The sequence below is a fragment of the Pan paniscus genome, chromosome 4 (genome assembly GCF_029289425.2).
Source record: "Pan paniscus chromosome 4, NHGRI_mPanPan1-v2.0_pri, whole genome shotgun sequence".
In the NCBI taxonomy this organism is placed as follows: domain Eukaryota; kingdom Metazoa; phylum Chordata; class Mammalia; order Primates; family Hominidae; genus Pan; species Pan paniscus.
In genome coordinates, this window is record NC_073253.2 from 32,084,409 (window position 1) to 32,104,080 (window position 19,672).

General features: G+C 34.3%; 1 protein-coding gene across 6 annotated transcripts in view; it reads right to left on the minus strand.

Moving 5' to 3' along the window:
* Nucleotides 1–19,672, minus strand: part of XRCC4 (X-ray repair cross complementing 4) — a 274,814-nt gene that overhangs the window by 134,537 nt on the left and 120,605 nt on the right. For all 6 annotated transcript variants that reach the window (XM_003822245.5, XM_024928771.4, XM_008975780.4 and 3 more), the window contains exons 5-6: nt 14,981–15,136; nt 13,767–13,873 (exon numbers count right to left, since the gene is read on the minus strand). In XM_003822245.5, the coding sequence (XP_003822293.1) occupies nt 13,767–13,873; nt 14,981–15,136 (263 nt within the window). The remainder of the gene's footprint in view (nt 1–13,766; nt 13,874–14,980; nt 15,137–19,672) is intronic.

Below are 19,672 nucleotides of genomic sequence, written 5' to 3' on the forward strand. Positions count from 1 at the left end.
AGTAAATTCTCAGAGTAGTCTGAGATCTGAGAATGTTTTTACCATTTACAACAATGGTAAAAAAACAAAACAAAACAAAACATCATTTTTTAACCATTTTCAGAATTCCTCCCAGTTTTTGCATGTTTGAGGTTTAATATTATTCTTATGATTTTATGCTACATTTTAAAACTGTATCCTCAAATATATGATCCTCTCCTCATATTTAGTACATGTCCTCTTAAAACAGACATACAAACACTGTCCTAGGAAATACCTGTTTTCTTTAGATACCTTCCCTTTTCTCACCTCATTCATATGAAAGTCGAAACCAACTAACACAGGATTTCTCACATAGGTTGCAGGGAACACTAATATCCACTGAAAAAAGTTCATAAAGTTTTATGAGTTTGAGAAATGTTGCAGAGTATGTACCATCTTTATCACCATGCATATTAATTAGCATATTAAAGACTGAGAAGTTGTGGGGTGGGGGGAGGGGGGAGGGATAGCATTAGTAGATCTACCTAATGTAAATGATGAGTTAATGGGTGTAGCACACCAACATGGCACATGTATACATATGTAACAAACCTGCACGTTGTGCACATGTACCCTAGAACTTAAAATATAATAAATATATATATATATATAAAAGGTAAAGACTGAGAAGTTCAAGAAACTAAATGTTTAAGTTAAATAAGCGACCACATACTTTTTCTCATATATATTTTGCCCACTGAAACAGCTTATAGATGACACAAGTTAATGTCAAATTGCTATACTTTATACAATCCTGGTCACAGATACTTGGAGCAAAACAGCAAAAATGCAACCAAGTAGCAGGCTGGCTAGCAGTCTTATGGGTGGCAGAACAAGTGTTATACCTACAAGATGTTCTATTCTCATTGAAGACACCCTTAAGCCACTTCCTTTGGGATTTGAATGTAAGAATTAGAGAGAAAGGGCAGGAGGGAAGGCAGACACCAACAAAAATACACTGAGAGAGAAGGCATTCATTGAAGTTGAGTATAGTAAAAACTTCAGGTAAGAGTTACACAGGCTACAGAATTCTGCTGACATCTGCATCCTTGTGCTGAGGTTCAGCTCTACTTCATTATTCAATAGCTCTAGTGATTTATGAAAATATTAGGGATTTATCAAAGCAATAAGAACAGAAAATAATACTAATAAGAATAGAAAAACAAGAAGTATACTTGTATTTCATTACCCTCCGGATTAATTTACTCTTGAATGAAACTTGCACTTTCGAACTTTGGCTTTCTTGGCCTAGGATGTACAAGAATTTTTCTGAACAGCTCAAATTATCGCAATGGTTTTTTTTTTTTTTTTTTTTTTTTGAGACGGAGTCTTGCTCTGCATTGCCCCGGCTAGAGTGCAGTGGAGTGATCTTGGCTCACTGCAACCTCTGCCTCCCAGGTTTGAGCAATTCTCCTGACTCAGCTTCCCAAGTAGCTGGGACTACAGGCATACGCCACCATGCCTGGCTAATTTTTTGTGTGTTTTTAGTAGAGACGGGGTTTCACCATGTTGGCCAGGCTAGTCTTGAACTCCTGGCCTCAGGTGATCTGCCCGCCTCGTCCTCCCAATGTACTGGAATTACAGGCGTGAGCTACCCGACCTCACAATTGGTTTTTGGGGGGTGTGTGTGTGTGTTTTGAAATATCTCAAGATGATCAAATGCTTATTTTTTTTTTAGAAAGAAACTCTTAGAAAGTTTTTATTAATGAACAATTGATACACCATAAAATTCACCCAGTATAAGTGTACAATTCAATGATTTTAGCAATTTATACTTGTACAACGATCACCTCAATCAGTTTTAGGACAGTTCCATCATGTCCAAAAATTCTCTTGGGCTCATTTGAATTAATCATCATTTCCACTCCAAGCTTTAGCAAACATTTAATCGGTTTTCAGTACCTATATATGTTCCCTTTTTCTTGATATTAGATATAAATAGGATCATACAATAAACAACCTTTGCATCTGGTTCCCTTTGCTTTAGCATAATTTTTTTGAGGCTCATCCACAATAAGTATCTATCAGTAGTTTACTCCTTTATATTGCCAAATAATACTTTATTGTATGGATAGACCACATTTTATTTAACGTTTCACCAGAAGATGAACATTCAGAATTTTCCAGTTTGGAGTTATTATTACTGATGCTCTGATGAACAGTCAAGTATATGTCTTTATGAGGACGTATGTTCTTATTTCTCTTCAGTAAAGACTTAGAAGTAGAATAGCTAGGTTATAGGGTAAGTATGTATTTTACTTTTTGAGGAACTGCCAAACAGTTTTCTGAAGTGGTTGTAACATTTTACATTCCCACCAGAAATGTATGAGGATTCAAGTTTTGCCACATCCTTTCCTACACATTATTTTCTAACTTTTAGATTATATCCATTCAGGTAGGTGTGTAGTGGTATCTGATTTTAACTGTAATTTGTATTATCTAATGATTAAATGATGTTAAGCATCTGTTCATGTGATTATTAACAATTCTTATATCTTCTTCAATGAAATGCCTATTCAAGTCTTTTGCAAATTTTTTGACCCAGTTGTTTATTTTCTTATTATTGAGTTGTAAATATTCTTTATATATGCTAGAAACAAATCCCTTATCAGATATGTGATTTGCAAATATTTTCTCCCAATTCATGGCATGTGTTTTCATGTTCTTAATGATACCTTTTTGAAGTGCAGAATTTTTTTTATTTTGACGAAATCCAATTTATCAATTTTTTCATTTATGTATTGTGCTTTTGATATTATAGTTGAGAACTCTTTGCCTAAAACTAAGTTCACAGAGATTTTCTGTTTTCTTTCATAGGTTTAGCTATTATATATAGACCTATGATCCATATGATCCATTTTGAGTTAATTTTTGTGTTTCATATGAGGTAAACACCTGTGTAACTGTTTTTCAAGTCGATACCCACTTGTCCAAGCACTGTTTGTCTAAAAGACTATCCTTTCCCCACTAAATTGTCTTCGCAGCTGTGCTGAGGACCAATTGACCGTAAACATGAAGGCTTACTTCTACAGTCTCAATTCTAGATTCTCATTTTATCAGTGAGACTATGTCTGATATAATGACTATCTTTATAATAATATTATTACATCATCTTGGTTATTATATCTTTGTAGTAACTTTTGAAATCAGAAAGAGTTCTCCAATTATTTCTTGTTTTCCAAGATTGTTTTGTCTACTCTTGCTTGCTTGAAATTCTATATAAATTTTAGGATCATTCTGTCAATTTTTGCTAAAAAACCAGCTGGGATTTTGATAGGCATCTCACTGAATCTATGTACCAATTTGAAAGTATTTATCTTAACAATATTAATTTTTTTTTTTTTTGAGACAGGGTCTCGCTCTGTCACCCAGGCTGGACTGCAGTGGTGTGATCTCGGCTCACCGTAACCTCTGCCTCCCAGGCTCAAGCAATCCTCCTGTCTCAGCCTCCCAAGTAGCTGGGACTATAGGCATGCTCCACTATGCCTGGCTAAGTTTTTTTGTACTTTTTGTAGAGATGGAGTTTTGCCATGTTGCCCAGGTTGGTCTCAAACTGCTGAGCTCAAATGATCTGCCCGCATCAGCTTCCCAAAGTGCTAGGATTACAGGTGTAGGCCATTACACCCGGCCAACAATACTAAATTTCTAATCTATAAATACAAGATGTTTTCCCATTTACTTAAGTCTTCTTTAATTTCTCTCAACAATGTTGCATAGTTCTCAGTGTAGGAGTCTTGAATTTCTTTTGTTAGACTTATTTCTAGGTATTTTTTGATGCTATTGTGAAGGCAATTCTTTTCCTTAATTTCTTTATTCTTTATTTTTATTATTTTTTTTTTGAGAAGGAGTCTTGCTCTGTCGCCCAGGCTGGATTGCAGTGGCACGATCTTGGCTCATTGCAAGCTCTGCCTCCCAAGTTCACGCCATTCTCCCTGCCTCAGCCTCCCGAGTAGCTGGGACTACAGGCGCCCACACGATGCCTGGCTAATTTTTTGTATTTTTTGTTTAGTAGAGATGGGGTTTCACCGTGTTAGCCAGGATGGTCTCAATCTCCTGACCTTGTGATCTGCCCACCTCGGCCTCCCAAAGTGCTGGGATTACAGGGGTGAGCCACCGTGCCTGGCCAATTCCTTATTTTTTAAAGATGGGTGTCTCAACTATGTTGCCCAGGCTGGCCTCAAACTCCTTGGCATCATGAGTTTCTGGGATTACAGGAATACACCACCATGGCCAGGAGCAATTTTCTTATTTCATTTTTTGCTTATTCATTGCAAGCATATAGAAATACAACTGATTACTGTATATTGATCTTGTACACTGTAACCTTACTGGAGTCAATTTATTAGCTCCAAGAGTTTTTTAGTGAATTCCGTAGTGTTCCTATACACTAGATCATATCATCTGCAAAAAGGAAGTTTTACTTCTTTTCCAATCTGAATACCTTTTATCTTATTTTCTTGCCTAATTGCCCTGCCTAGAATTTCTAGTGCAACACTGAATAGAAGTGATGGGAGCAGACAACCTTGTTTTTTTCCTATATTGAGGGGTAAACATTCAGTATTTCACCATTAAGTATGTGACAGCTGTGGTCTTTTGCCTAGATGCCTTTATTAGGGTAAGGAAGTTACCTCATATTCCTGGTTTGTTGAGAGTGTTTGTTATTAATGTGTGTTGGATTTTGTCACGTACCTTTTCAGCATCTATTGAGATGATCATGTGGTTTTGTGCTTTATTTTATCATTGTGAAATACTTTAACTGATTTTCAGATGCAAAAGTATCTTTACATAAGAGGAATGAATCTCAGTTGGTCACAGTGTATAATTCTTTCTGTATGGAGCTGGTTGCTTTTTGCTAGTGTTTTGTTTCAAATGTTTATATCTATGTTCATGATGGATATTTGTCTATAGTTTTATTTTCTTGCAATGTCTTGTCTGGCTTTGATATTATGACAATATCGGCCTCACAAAATGAGTTGGGAAGTGTTCGCTCCTCCTCTATTTTCTGAAACAGTTTATAAGGAATTGGTATAATTTCATTAAATTTTCAATAGAAAACACCAGTAAAGTCATCTGGGCCCAGGGTTTTCTTTGTGGAAATATTTTAAATTACTAATTCAATACATTTACTTAATAATCTATTTCATATTAATAATATCTTTATATGTGGTAAATATAGAAATTTTGCTCTCATATAGCTATATTATCCAATTTGTCCTATTATTGTCATGTATATTGTATCTATCTATATTATAAACCCAATGTCACAGTGTTGTAATTATTCCTTTGTTCAATCTGGCATAAAAGACAATAATAAAAAAGAAAATATGTATTTATATTTTCTATTAATCCACTATTTTACATTTTTTATTATTTTTATTTCTTCCTGTAGATTCATGTTATCATTTCATGTTGTTTCCTTTCACCCTGAAGATTTCTTAATATGCGTCACAAAATAGGTCTGTTACCAATGAATCTGTTAATTAATAAATGTCTTTATTTCGTCTTTATTTTGAAAGATACTTTGCTGGATATAAAAGTATTGGTTATGATTTCTTTTTTTGTTCTTTCAGAATTTTGTAAATGCTATACAGCTGCCTTCTGTCCTTCATTGCTTCAGATAATGTCTGTTGTTATATTGATGCTGTCCTATATGTGTCTCCCTCTATGGATTTCAAATGTTTTCTATGTATATGTGTCTCAATGTATCTTTTTGTTTTTTTTTTATTTTGGTGTTTTTTTTTTTTTTTTTTTTTTTAGATGGAATCTCATTCTGTCACCCAGGCTGGAGTGCAGTGGCATGATCTTGACTCACTGCAACCTCCACCTCTCTGGTTCAAGAGATTCTCCTGCCTCAGCCTTCCAACTAACTGGGATTACAGGCACGTGTCACCATGCCCAGCTAATTTTTGAATTTTTATAGAGATGGGGTTTCACCATGTTGGCCAGGTCAGTCTCGAACTCCTGACCTCGGGTGTTCTGCCTGCCTCAGCCTCCCAAAGTGCTAGGATTACAGGTGTGAGCCACCATGCCCAGCCTATCTTTTGGTATTTATCTCACTTAAAGTTTACTGAGTTGCTTGGATGCTTAGATTAATGGTTTTCATAAAATTTTGGAAAGCTTTGGCTTTCATTTTTTCAAGTATTTTTTTTCTACCTTTCTCTCTCTTTTGTCCCAGAATTTACATTACACATATGTTGGCACATGTGATGTCCCAAAAGTCTCTGAAGATGTGTTGATTTCTCTTCCATCTTTTTTGCTCTTCATTCCTAGGAAATTATTCACTCTATTGATCTATATTCAGGTTCACTGATTTTTTTTTATTCTGACAATTTGAATCTGTTGTTCAACTGCTATAGTAACTTTCTCATTTCAGTTATTACACTCTTCAAATTCAGAATTTTCATATTGTTCATTTCAAATAATTTCTATCTCCTTATTGAGAATCTTTACTTGTTGATACATTTATATCGTACTCTCCTTTAAGGCTTTAAACATGTTTTTGTTTAGTTTAGTATATAAATGTGTGTGTGTGTATATATACACACATACATATGTGTATATATACATATACACATAAACATACATATGTGTGTATGTGTGTATATATATAGATACAGATATAGATATAGATATAAACTGTGCTTTGAAGTCTGTCTACCAAATTCAACATCTGAAACATTTTCTATTGACTACTTTTTTCCCCCAAGTATGGACCACACTTTCCTGTTTCTCTGTATGTCCAATTTGTTGAAAACTAAACATTTTAAATAATATATTGTAACAACTCTGGGTTTTGACTATTTTCCTTCTGAAGTTTGCTACTGTTGCTTTTTGTTTGTTTATTAACTTACCTGTGGTAAATGTATGAAATCTGTTTCTCTTGTGATGAGTGACAATTGATGTTTCTGCACAGTTTATTTTATTCTTGATTTTTAAATTTTAAAGCCTAGCTCCAAATGGGTTACTCTGTGTCTAGACAGTTTTGACGTCAGCCAGTAATTGATAGAAATAATGCACAAACACCTCAAGCTGATAGGTTTCTTTTCTTTTGTTGGGGGAGGGGGGGGTGGCAGGAACAAGAGTATGTTGAAAGTCTAGCCTCTCTTTTTCTATTCTCCTATGAAGATATGTATTATCTCTAGGTTAGGCCAGAACTGTAAAAATAACTTGGGCCCTCTCTTCAGTCTCTACTGCAAAAGTGCATGCACACTTTCAGCTAGGAATATGTTTACCCCAACCATGAGCACAACCAGGTTAGTAGATCCATTGGCCTAACACACCTACCCACTGACACCAAGATCATTACTTCTACTGACAATGCTGCTGGTTGTGAGTATCACCCTCTGCTGCAAATTGAGTGAGCCCTCTTTAGCTCAGGTACAGCAGTTGCCAGTCCTCATGGCCAGCCAGATGCTGGCATAACTTTCACACTGACCAAACTCATGAATGTGGGCAGGCAGTGATAGAGGCAGTCTTAGGCAAGCAAGAAATCCACAGACTCCCAGTTCTTACCCAAACTTCAGCAGTTTTTCAAGAATAAACAGTTCTCATATTGCTGTTTGCCTTTGGCCATGTTTGGAAGTACTTATTTGCTTATTTTTGGGTCAATTTTAGATTCATAGTTGATTTGGGGGTAAAGGATTTGCCTGTTTTCTCACTCATCCATAGTCAGAGACAAATAACATTAAAATAATTTTTGTCTCCCCCCAAACATATAAAGATGTAGAGATACTTGCCTAGGAGGTCATATCAAAGTTATATTTTAGTACTAGGAAATAAGAAACCATCATAGATTTGCTAACAACCTTTGGGACATTTGAGAGTTCTCAGGTGAATAAATACTAAGTCAAAATCTGAAGAAATTAATATACACAGGGATGACTTCAACAGAAATATGTGCATTCTATTAGTTTCTCCACAAGCTACCTACCATGAAGTCTTACTTGTTCAATCTGATGATGTTGACTATCTTTCTTGAGAATGTATGTACAAATAGGATCTTTTTTCTATATAGGAGAAAAAAGTGTTCCCATTATTCTCTTGTATCAGTGGCAATTTCCTCATTGTTAGAAAATTTGCAAGGGTTTTTATAATATTTCAAGAGTAGACGTGCTAATGTGGTTAATTATTATATTACAAGGCAAATACTTTTCATTATTTTCCCCTGTGTAACCAAAAGTAACGTACTTAATCTTTCTAGGCCTCTGTTCCCTCATTGGAAAAACAATGAGCTTAAATAACAGGATCTAGAACTATACAGTCTAGATTTCCAAAGCATATAACGTTATTCCTAGCAACAATGGTTATGTATAAAAGCCCACTATTGCTAGGAAATACACTTAAATTTCTTTTCCAGTTTGGTGGTAGGTTTAACTAAATCAAGCTTTTAATTTAAAACTTATAAATAAATGTGTCTATGATAAACAAGCTGGGCAAGACTAAGAGCATAATCTGTTATTCTAAAGCTGAGTTTCTGAGTAATCTCTTTGGCAGTACATGTTGTTATCCCCTCTGTGAGTAGACATTCACTGTTTGAAGCAACAAGCCCTTTGATACTTAAAAATATTGGATTCTGTTCTATTTTTAAAAGCTACTATATCAGTATTCATCAACTGTTGGACATAGCCATTCATTTATTTTCAAAAAGGCTATTCTATAATCACACTTCCTTTCAGGAAGCCTACCAACTAAGTGAAAGCCTAAATTACTGATAGCAGTTGTACAGGGACCTTCCTGTTGGTTAAGAAGCAGGATTAATTAAACTAATGTGCTAAATCTTGGGCTAGCAATTATGTAGAAAAGTGGTAGGAAAGCTTATTATATTTGTTTTTAGTGGTTGTGCACCTTTAATATGCAGCTAAAAAGAGTGAAACATTCTAGAAAAGATTTCTTATTTGTATTTTAGTAATGCTCTTAATTATCCTATAATTGTAATAAATATTGTCAATTCTATTCATAGAAATAACTATAATTTTGAAATACTGATTATATATTAAAATAATTAGTGAGGAATTAAAATCATTAGCCTTATGATAGCTAACTAATTAGGAGCCAATTAAGCATAGCTTTTCAAAATGTTTCACAAGAAAAATCCTAACTCTATCATATAAATTCAAATTTTCCACTAAATATTTGCATGCTTTTTGAATTATGTTAAGACTAAGAAATGTTTCATAATGGCTAAAATTCTTAGAATATTCATATATATTTTAAAATTGTTTTCACATACAATTCTGTTATCACAGCATGAAAATGGTTCTGAAGCAATATTTTAAAACTGCACAATGCGAAACTGTTCTTAGATTATATCTGATATGGTTGGGGCAAATAAAAGGCCAATTGCATGTGGTGTTGTTGCAGATTTTGGCTCTAATGCTATACATAATGGTGCTTCTATCACTACATATTTTGTTGAGGTTCTGTTATTTAGTGGACATAGTTTAACAATGTTTCTCCTTAGATAGGGACATCGTGTTTTACCTTGATTTGGAAAGAAAAAGAGTTTCTTATAGGGAAGACTGTTTCACAGTATCTATAATAACCCACCAGATTTCTATTAAATTCACACACACACACACACACACACACACACTCACTTTGGAGGCAGGAGGAGTCCAGACTAAGCAGGAAATCTTTAAAGCCACAAGTACTTAATACCAACTAGATAGGGGTGAAAGTGATCCCTACTTTTCTAGTCCAAAGCTTGAGCTACAAATAGAGACTACAGCAACTATTATATTTATCATAATCTTAATATAAAACAAAGTGAAATACCTATAAAATCCAGGGCCTTAGTATGCAGCCATAGCTTAAGCAATAAAGTCAGTAATACAATCACTATCTATCTGGAAATTCTAAAATCCAAGACATAGTAAAAGTAAATCTTGCTATGGAAAAATATAAAATGTAGTATGCGGTGATATTGACTGTGATATTCAAGTTTCAGAATACTTTGGGGATTTCCTTTCAGCCAAGAAAATGAGTATTTTTTGAGGTTTTTCATGCTATATCATACAGTACATATGAGCATGATGTGGTTTATTAGACTGATCTACATTATCATTAGTTATTTCCTCAGTAATCCTAGTGGCAGTGGGAAAATATGAAAATTTAGAGGAAAAAAAGCCATAAATTGATTGCATATTCATAAAAATGTAACTTAACAATTTCCTTCAAATTGTAATACCCCTACTCTACTTCTGGATATATGCATAAAAGTAACCAGACTTTTCCCTAGAGTGAATATGGTAAATATGAATTTACCATTTCATATTTGTGAATGAATTACCATACCATCTTTGTGAATATTTCTACATTTGATTATTAAAGAATAATTTCATTTAAATGGGACAGTAAGGTAAAAACAAGCATAACTACCAAATGAAAAGAAATTTCATTTCCATTTACAAAAGTATGATTGTATGCCTATTGTGTAATCCAATTCAAATTTACCATACTCAGATTCAGATTAACATATTCATCTTCGTATTACTAAATGATCCTGATCTCACTAAACCTCTATTTTATCATCAAGAAATTGGGTAATAATGTGACCAACTCCAGAGGAAATTTGGGCATTTTAATAATTAATGATAAAAATCCATTTACTATAACAAAATAACTACCAAATTATATATTCAGCCACTTAAAGACAGCCTTCTGAAAGTCTGAATAAATGTATTAATCCCCATCAGATTCTCTTTTTCTTGTTTTTATTGTAGGAAAAGCACACAGGAAATTGCAATATCTAAAATAAATTCACAAATTTATTTGTATTCAAAGAGCAAGTAATTTATTATCAAGATGGCAGAATAAGATCAGGAAGAAATTCTCACTGCTCTGCCTCAAAAAACATAGTAATACTACATAGAGTACCAAAAAGAGAAAGCTGTGTTCAACAGAATTATCTCTCATGGACTAAAAACATATTTTGTCTCTGTAGAAGAATTAATTGTGGAAACTGGTAAATTATAGGGTGGCCCATTTTGTTGTTTAACATCTACAATTTTCTTTCTCAGATCTATGAAATCTAGTTCTTGATTCAGTGTCAAGCATTTGAGATGAGATTTATTTTTCTATTTCAGTCAGCATCTGTTTCCTAAACATTTCTTTTTGCAGCAGAAGAAAAAGGGTAAAGTTCTATTATGCTATTAATTCTTGACATCGAAAACTTACTAAAAGCAAGTTAAATGCAAAAAATAAAAATAAAAACAGAGACCTGTAGATCATATGTGTAATGAACTAGATGTGGGCTAAAGAAATAAAGACACGTAAAATAGAGAAAGAACATGAAATAAACTAAACATTTCTGAAGAGAAAGGAGAATTTTGCCAAATTGAAAATAGTACAATTGTAGCTTAAAGTTTTACTTAAAATAGACTGAACACATAAAAGTCCTCTTTCTCATATAGCCATATTTAACCACGTATTTTCTCATCAATAATTTTCACCTACTTCAAATATTGGTAAGATACTCTAAGAAACAAGACCAAAGGTCATTGTATTTAATAAAAATTCTGAAAGTTTAAACTGGAAAGAGTACAAATTATCTTTGTAAGTTTTTCTCTATTTGATTATTAAATAATAATTTCATTTTAAAAGGGACACTAGGGTAAAACAAGCATAACTGCCAAGTGAAAAGAAATTTCATTCCCAAGTGCAAAAGTATGATTGTGTGTGTATTGTGTAATCCGATTCAAATCTGATTAGAATCAGATGAATCAACCAGTTTAATCAATGTTAATAAGTTTCTGTGACTGCAGTTAGATACTTTCCTGTGCCTTCATCTGTTTATTCTACCTTTTCTCCTGTCATTATGGGGAGTGACTATGCTCCTGGCTAAACTAATCTACTACTTGTCCCTTGGATCCCATCCACTTACATTTTTAGAGACAGATTTCCAGTAGTTTTTCCTCTGTCTACTGCCTTGATGGTTTTACCTGCTCTCTTTAGTTACTCTCATCAGTATACAAACATATTCTTTCTTTTATTTAAAAACAACAAACAAAAATACTTTTCTTTATCCTACTTCCTCCTCCAGCTGCTGCCCCATGTCTTTCCCATTTTTTACAGTGAAATTTGTTGAAAGTATTGCCTGTCTCATCTCCAGTTCTCTCCTCCCATTCCCTTTGAAACTCCTATTCTCTCCTATCCCCTTCCTTCACCAATCCAGTGAATATGTTCTATTAAGATCCTTAATAATGTTTGTATTGCTAAATCCATCAATCAGCAGGATACCACATTTATATTTTTGCCTCTTACCTCCTGGCTGCTCCCTCTCAGTCTTATTTGCTCAGTCATAACCCCTTCATCAGCAAATCCTGCTGCCTCTAAGCACACCTAGAATCTGCTCCTTGCTCATCGCCTCTCCATCACTCTGGTCTAAGCCAGCTTCATCCTTCACCGAATTGTTGTACTAGCTTCCCATCTGTTATATCTTCTTCCGCATTTGTCATCCTATAGTCTATTCTTAACACAATACACAGACTAATCCTCTTGAAATTTGAGTCAGATTATGTCACCTGACTGTTTAAAATCCTTCAGTAGTTTCGAAGTTAATTCAAAGTAACAGGAGAAGTTCTAATGGTAGCCTATATCGCCCTACACGTGATGAGGTCCCATCATCTCTCTCATCTCATTTCCTAATTCTCCCAGTCTTCATCTTTCTACTTTATCCAGATTACACTCTAGAGTATTGCTTAAACGCGTCAGGAACTTTGTACTTAGTGTTTTTTTGTTTTTGTTTTTGTTTTCTGTTTGGCATGGTCTTCCCCAAGATAGCATGTCACCTTCACCTTCTCACTGAGGCCTTTTCTGATAGTCTGGCTAAAATCATAACCCTCATCCTTATTCTCACCCTGACCTTTCTATCGGCCTTCTCTGGTTTATTTTTCTCTTTAGCACTTATCAACCTAACATATTTTATATTTATTCATCTTATATGTTTCCCTGACTACAATTTAAACTCCACAATGGCACAGATTTTTGTGTTTTGTTGTCTAATGCATAGCAAAGTTTCTCGTACATAATAGGAACTCAAAAATATTTTCTAAATAAATAAATCAAGCATTTATTTTAACAGTATTGGTTTTAGGTCAAAACCATCTAAGTATAAAATGAGTTCAGAGACTCCTGTTTCCACCGTCACTAGGAAATCTATAAAACATTTTAAAAAATAACTCATGGGTTTAAACACTTGCTGGGAACTTGATCCAAAGGACTGAGTAAGTCATAGGTACTTTGCACTAAACTGCCATTTTTCCCCTTCTCTTTTCCTCTATTACATCTCACTTGTTGCAATCTTTTTTCTGAAGAGTGAAAGAAGGCCTCAACTTCAGTATAATTTAGAGCATTCTTGATTACTCTGCTCCAGTGGCCTATCCATGGCTTTAGCTAAATAAGATCTCAAATGTTAAAGGCAACCAGCTTTAAGCTGATGATATTTAGCATAAAGGTGTTTCTTCCTCATTGCTTATGCTTTTCCTGGTTATATTTAACCAGGAAGAGTATACCTTGGAGTATATGTGTATGAATGCTTGCTCACACTGCTGTGCTAATGAGTTGCTGCATTTTACAAATAATATTAAGTTTTAACATTAAAAATTTGAGTTTTTAAAATAAAAATGCTAAAGAATTTTCATAGAATAAGGTCTTTCACAACATTTTTCCATTATGGTTTCTTGACATTAGAATAAGAAGCCCAAATAAGATATTCAACAGAGGAGATAAATGTATGTATCTCTTACCTGAAGCCAACCCAGAGGGATCAGTTTGGTTTTCACTTTCCTCATCAGTACTCTCATCATAGACTGGATCTCGGTCAGCAGTCATTTCAGAACAGATTGCAGTTTCCCTAGAAACAGAGAAAGGTAGAATTATAAATAACTGGCTCACCCCCTGCTAGGCAGCAGATTTATCAGTAAGCAATTAGAGAAAATATTCCTAGAAAAAGATTCTAATTAGACAAACATATTGAAAATATATATGATTTAGATGAAAGCATCTTAAAACCTATATATTAACTCTCTTAAGAACAAGTTTCTCTTTTACCTAATTTTAATCTGAATTTAGTACTCATTATAATTAATATTAAATCAGTTTCTTATCAGGTACTATTCTTCCATCAAAATACTTTTTCTAACAAATTATCTCTGTGAGTCACAGAGTATTTAACATTTTACTAATCTCAGAACAGTTCGCATTTCATTTGATCTCTGCAAAACCCTAAGATGGGTATCTTTACCTTTATTATGAAGATAAAGTGACTTGTCCAAAGCTATAAACTAATAGGTATGACTGCAAGACCAGTACCTGTGCTAGGACTAGCTGATATCAAATTTTTTTATACTACGTCACTGGTAATTCTGTACTTCTACTAAGATTCAAAGCAACAGACCCTAACTTGTATTTGCTAATGCGTAAAAAGGTTATAATCGTCGAAAGCCATATCAGCCATTTGTCACTTAGGATTCTTCCATAAAAATCAAGTACATATGTACTTTCAGAGAAAATGTGAAAGAAGAATAAAACTGATAATCACACTCTAATCAGATAAAATAAGTGCTCCCTGGAATTTAACATTAACCACTTGATTCTAAAGTTAATCATTGCCTAGACATCAAGATTACAAATATGCATCCAACTTTTGTAGTTCTGCAGATGAAAGTTTTTTTTAAAATTAGTATGTCTTACTAATGTCTAAGAATTAAATAATACTTTAATAAGCCTCATGTCAGTTTTTTAATTTAAGTGTAGGTGACACAGTTGAGCAGACATAGAGAGACCATGCTGACAACTCTCTAGCCCATGGCACCCCTATCTAACAGCCTGAACATCCACATCCAGACTACCAAATTATCTCATATGATCAAAAAGTTGGCATCTAATGTTCATTAACTTTGGGAAGAAATTCCACTTAAATGTATTCATCTGTCATCCAAAAACAAGATAGCGAAAATACCCTTCTTGTTTGATGTCCTTTTCTCGTTCTTGAGCTGCATTTAATAATTTATTATGCAAACTTCTGATTTTTGTTTTCTTCTCATTCAACACCAGAATAAACCGCTTATAAAGATCAGTCTCCAAAGCTTCCTTAGCACTCACACATTTTTCAAATCTAAAAAAGTAAATAAGTAAACAAATTAGTCATGCAGTTCTGCTTAGCGTTAACATAATTCAGTCTAATAATCAAGAAGATTTCAAGGAAAATACAATTAAAGATTATTTTCACATATGCTTTCACTGACTTGGAAGTTTTATAAAGATGGTTAAATACACAATTAGAAATTATTGGTTATTAATGTAATTTATATACTGAGATAAGGATCAAAATTGAAAACTGATACAAATAAGCCTTTAGAAAATCAAAATGCCTAAAGATAATTTATTGATACGCATGGTTTATTTACAAAAGAATGTTTTTATGGGATAAATTTCAAACAAGAGTAAACGTAGCCTGTTTCCTCAGTACTATGTTAATATTACTATAAAAGCAACTACAATCTTATTTTGTGATAAGGCAACATAGCTAATTTGTCTGATTTCTCTACTAGACAACAAACTGCTCCACAACAAGAACACGACTTATCCAGTTATATTCTTATAAGCGAGCACCACACACACACACACAAATACATATAGAAATGCAATACACATACCCAATGAAAGTATTCTACTTGATATATTCAAGGAGAGATTAATAAAACAGCAAATGTAAAACACTACATATCTTCAAATTTAGATACGTAAGACAAAACATACAAAATTCTCTATTGTTTTTAATTCATCCCATACTGCTCAAATGAGCTAACAAGGGATTGTATTTATTTTAAGCTCCCAAGAGATATATAAAGAAAGCAAAATAGCTGAGGTTGTAAATACTTAATATATGCATACACATACATGATGAATACATTCCTATTTTATTGATTCAAATACAAATTATTTTATGTATTCTTTTCAATGTTGTTTCATACTGCTTATTTACATTGTTGTTGTTTTACAGGTATCCTAGTATTTTTATACTGTACATAAACACACACACACATATATACCAGTAGTAATATATATGTGTGTGTACATATATAGACACACACATATATATTTCAGTGAAATTAGAAACACAAATGTCCAAATTAGATAGCTTTTATATACATGCCCTTAAACTTTCAACAATCTACCTATCTAGAGACGCAAAGAATTAGAACGTCTCATAGGATAAAAAGGAAAATATGGCAATATATTCTCTGGGACCAATTTCAGCAAATTCTTATAGCACAGTCTTTGCCAAAGATGTGAACTCCAGGAAAGCAGACAGCATGTGTGTTTTATTGGCCACTGTATCCTCAGTGCCCAGCATAGTGTTTAGCATTCGACAGATGTTTGGTAGGTTCTTATTAGACAAACGAATAAAGTGAATAAATTAATATGGACATCTTTTTGGTTTATTTATTTTCCCAGTGGTTTATTCATTTTCCCAGCTTTTCTGCAGAGTTATTACAAGGCCTCAACAGTGCTTTAGTTTTTCTTTTCAATATCCTGTTCTGCAGCTTCCTTGGTCCTTTTTGCCCAGAGGCCAAAGAGCCAGGCATTGATATGGCAGGTTTTTTTTTTTTTTTTTTGAGACAGACTTTCGCTCTTGTTGCCCAGGCTGGAGGGCAGTGGCACGATCTCCACTCACTACAACCTCTGCCTTCTGGTTTCAAGCGATTCGCCTGCCTCAGCCTCCCGAGTAGCTGAGATTACAGGCACCTGCCACCATGCCTGGCTAATTTTTGTACTTTTAGTAGAGACAGGGTTTCACCATGTTGGTCAGACTGGTCTCGAACTCCTGAGCTCGTGATCCATCCGCCTCAGCCTCCCAAAGTTCTGGGATTACAGGCGTGAGCCACCGCACCTGGCCTGACGTGGCAGTCTTGAAGTTCTCTTCCTCCTTGGTGATGACTCTGGCTTTCTCCTTCGTATAGGTATTTCATATGAACATTACCGGTCCTGTCAGTGTGATGGCCAATTTGAGTTCTTCAGTGTAGCTGTCTCCCTTCTCGGAGGCTGAGGTTCCTAGAGAAGGAGGATAAGCTTCCAGCAGTACTCCTACAGCTGTTATACATTGGCCTGCAGGGACTCAGTGGACTTGTCTCACCTCCTTGGATCAATAGAGAAATCAATGGTCCAGGCCATCTTCTTGTGGATGCTGGCCACCCTTAATTCTTCCAAGCTGAAGCCCCTGCCAGCTTGTACTTGGTGTGAAACCTCATGTGGGGCATTTTACTAGGGGCCAATGGGTCCAGATACAAGGCACCGGGCAATGCAGTGGGCTTGCCTGGTCTCATGTCTGTGGCTCTTCCTTGCAGGCTGGGTGAACCATATTGCTATAGGCCACTACCAGTACTTACAAAAGTGGGGCTTCAGGATTATGCCATTCCTGCTGGGCACCATGGCTGACTATAGCCCTCCAGCAAAGAAGAAGAGCCAAGGAGAATGGCTAATATTGACATCTTATAAGGAAACAGAAAAACAGTGATTCCGAATATTGTATTTTTTCCCTCATTTAATAGCTATTCACCATTGTAAAAGTAATGTTTTTCATCTTCAGCTTTTAAAAAAACTGTGGCAAATAATATCAATCTAACAGTATTCCCTTCATTAAGCAAAGTTCTCTGAGAAAGAAGTACACGAAAAGATGTTAGAAAAAAACTGAATATTGAAAAGGAGCTAGCAATATTGATAGTTTATTTTAAGCAAAGACATGTCACTACATTTATATTTCAGATTCAGTGTTACGTAAGCATGATATTCTCATCTTCCTATAATATTTTCAAAAAAACACAACAAAAAACTTTAAAACGTACATATTACTGAAATACCTGAGTATATAATAACATACTTCAAACATATGCAAAGTAAAAACCAATATGTGAAAACATATAAACAAATATATTACAATTTCTTATATTAAATTTTAGGAATGGTAACCAATTAGTAATTTATCTGGTTTAAGTCCATATTTAATTTCCATATAAGTCACTTCAATAATTCTTGATTGAATGATGATGTGTACTTAACAACTAACAAGCTAATTCCCAAACCTTTATTAAAATTAACATTTGGTATGACACATTCAAAGTGAAAATAAATATGAAAACGAAATATCATATAATATTCCTAAAGAATATTGTTAATCTTAAGTAACCAGTATCAGAACTATGTTGTCAAAGGAAACATTTCTGTGACAGGAAAACACAGTCAATAGAATGAATGGTATCATGTGAGTTAACCTTGCTTGGTTTCAGCAAAGCTTTAGGATTTTTTTGCAACCAAACTTCTGATCATCAAACTGGACAACACTTCCTAGAAAAGTGGGGGAGTGGGAGCTGACTGGAGAAAAAGTATTAGTGTGAACAGTTGCATGACATGAATTTACTCTTAACTTTTAATTTTTCAAGACTCAGAGAATGCTATCCTTTTATCCAATAATCAGTAACTAAGAGGTATGTCGTATCATTCCCACCTAATTTTTAATGCCAATCCTCTCCTAGAGCATTATGATGTTACTATGCATTCCATTACGTGCTTCCTGTCAAGCTTATGCCTCAAGAAATTGGACAGGAACTGTTAGGTGAGAACATTTAGTGGAGAAGAGACATGGGATTCACTGCTAAGTCTGGTGACACTAACAAAAAGCCCATGTACAACTAGATCAGACCACACTAGTCCAAGGATCAAATCCAGGCAAATCTCAAATTGGGACGAAATCACAAATAACATCAAACAAGAAAGGTCTAATGATACTTCATCCTTTCTACAATAACTAGGAAAACAGAACAATAATGCTAAATTTAATTAGCAACCTAGCACTGAGGTATCTAAAACCTTGGACAAAAAAATAGTAATTTTTTTTAAAAAATTAAAAGGATAAAAAAATACAAAAAAATACTGAATATTCAAAATAAAATGTCTCTGGGTGGGAAAACAATCTAAGAATAACATGTCAAAACAATAACAAACTAGGAGGAAAAACACAACAATTTCATGCAGAAATAACACCAAAAATGAAACAACAGATTAAATGATAGCTCAAAATAAAATAATAGATATATAAATGTGAACATATGGTATTTAGACACAGTGCAGTAATCCTTAAATTAATAATCAGTTCTGGCCAAAATTATATCTGGCCCAGGTCAGGGTTGTATGGCAAAAGAAAGTCTGAATAGAGTTGGGAAGACAAAGAAAGCTAAAAAGAACTGGAAAAGCAAGCAGTGGTAAAGAGATTTAATAAAGCTTTAAGTACGGAAAAAGATGGTGAACAGCTGTTCCTCATCCTTTCTGACAAGAGAACAAGAGGAAATGGCCTTCAACTATACCGTGAAGGATTCAGATTACCCATAGATGGAAGAAAGAATTTTCTGACTGTGACAGTTCTTAAACACTGTAACGGGCTATCAAGGGGAGATGAAGATATCTCTTGAGGTCTTTAAAAATCAGACTGAATTCATCTGGATATAATGTGATTGTATCTTGAAGGCAGAGAGATGAAGTAGAAGAGCTTTCAAGGTCTTTTATTTTGATGATTCTGTGAGTGTCAACCCAGTTCCCTGAAAACTGCCTCCAATTATGGGTTTAATAACTATAACTCAGAATAAAGGCAGGTAAT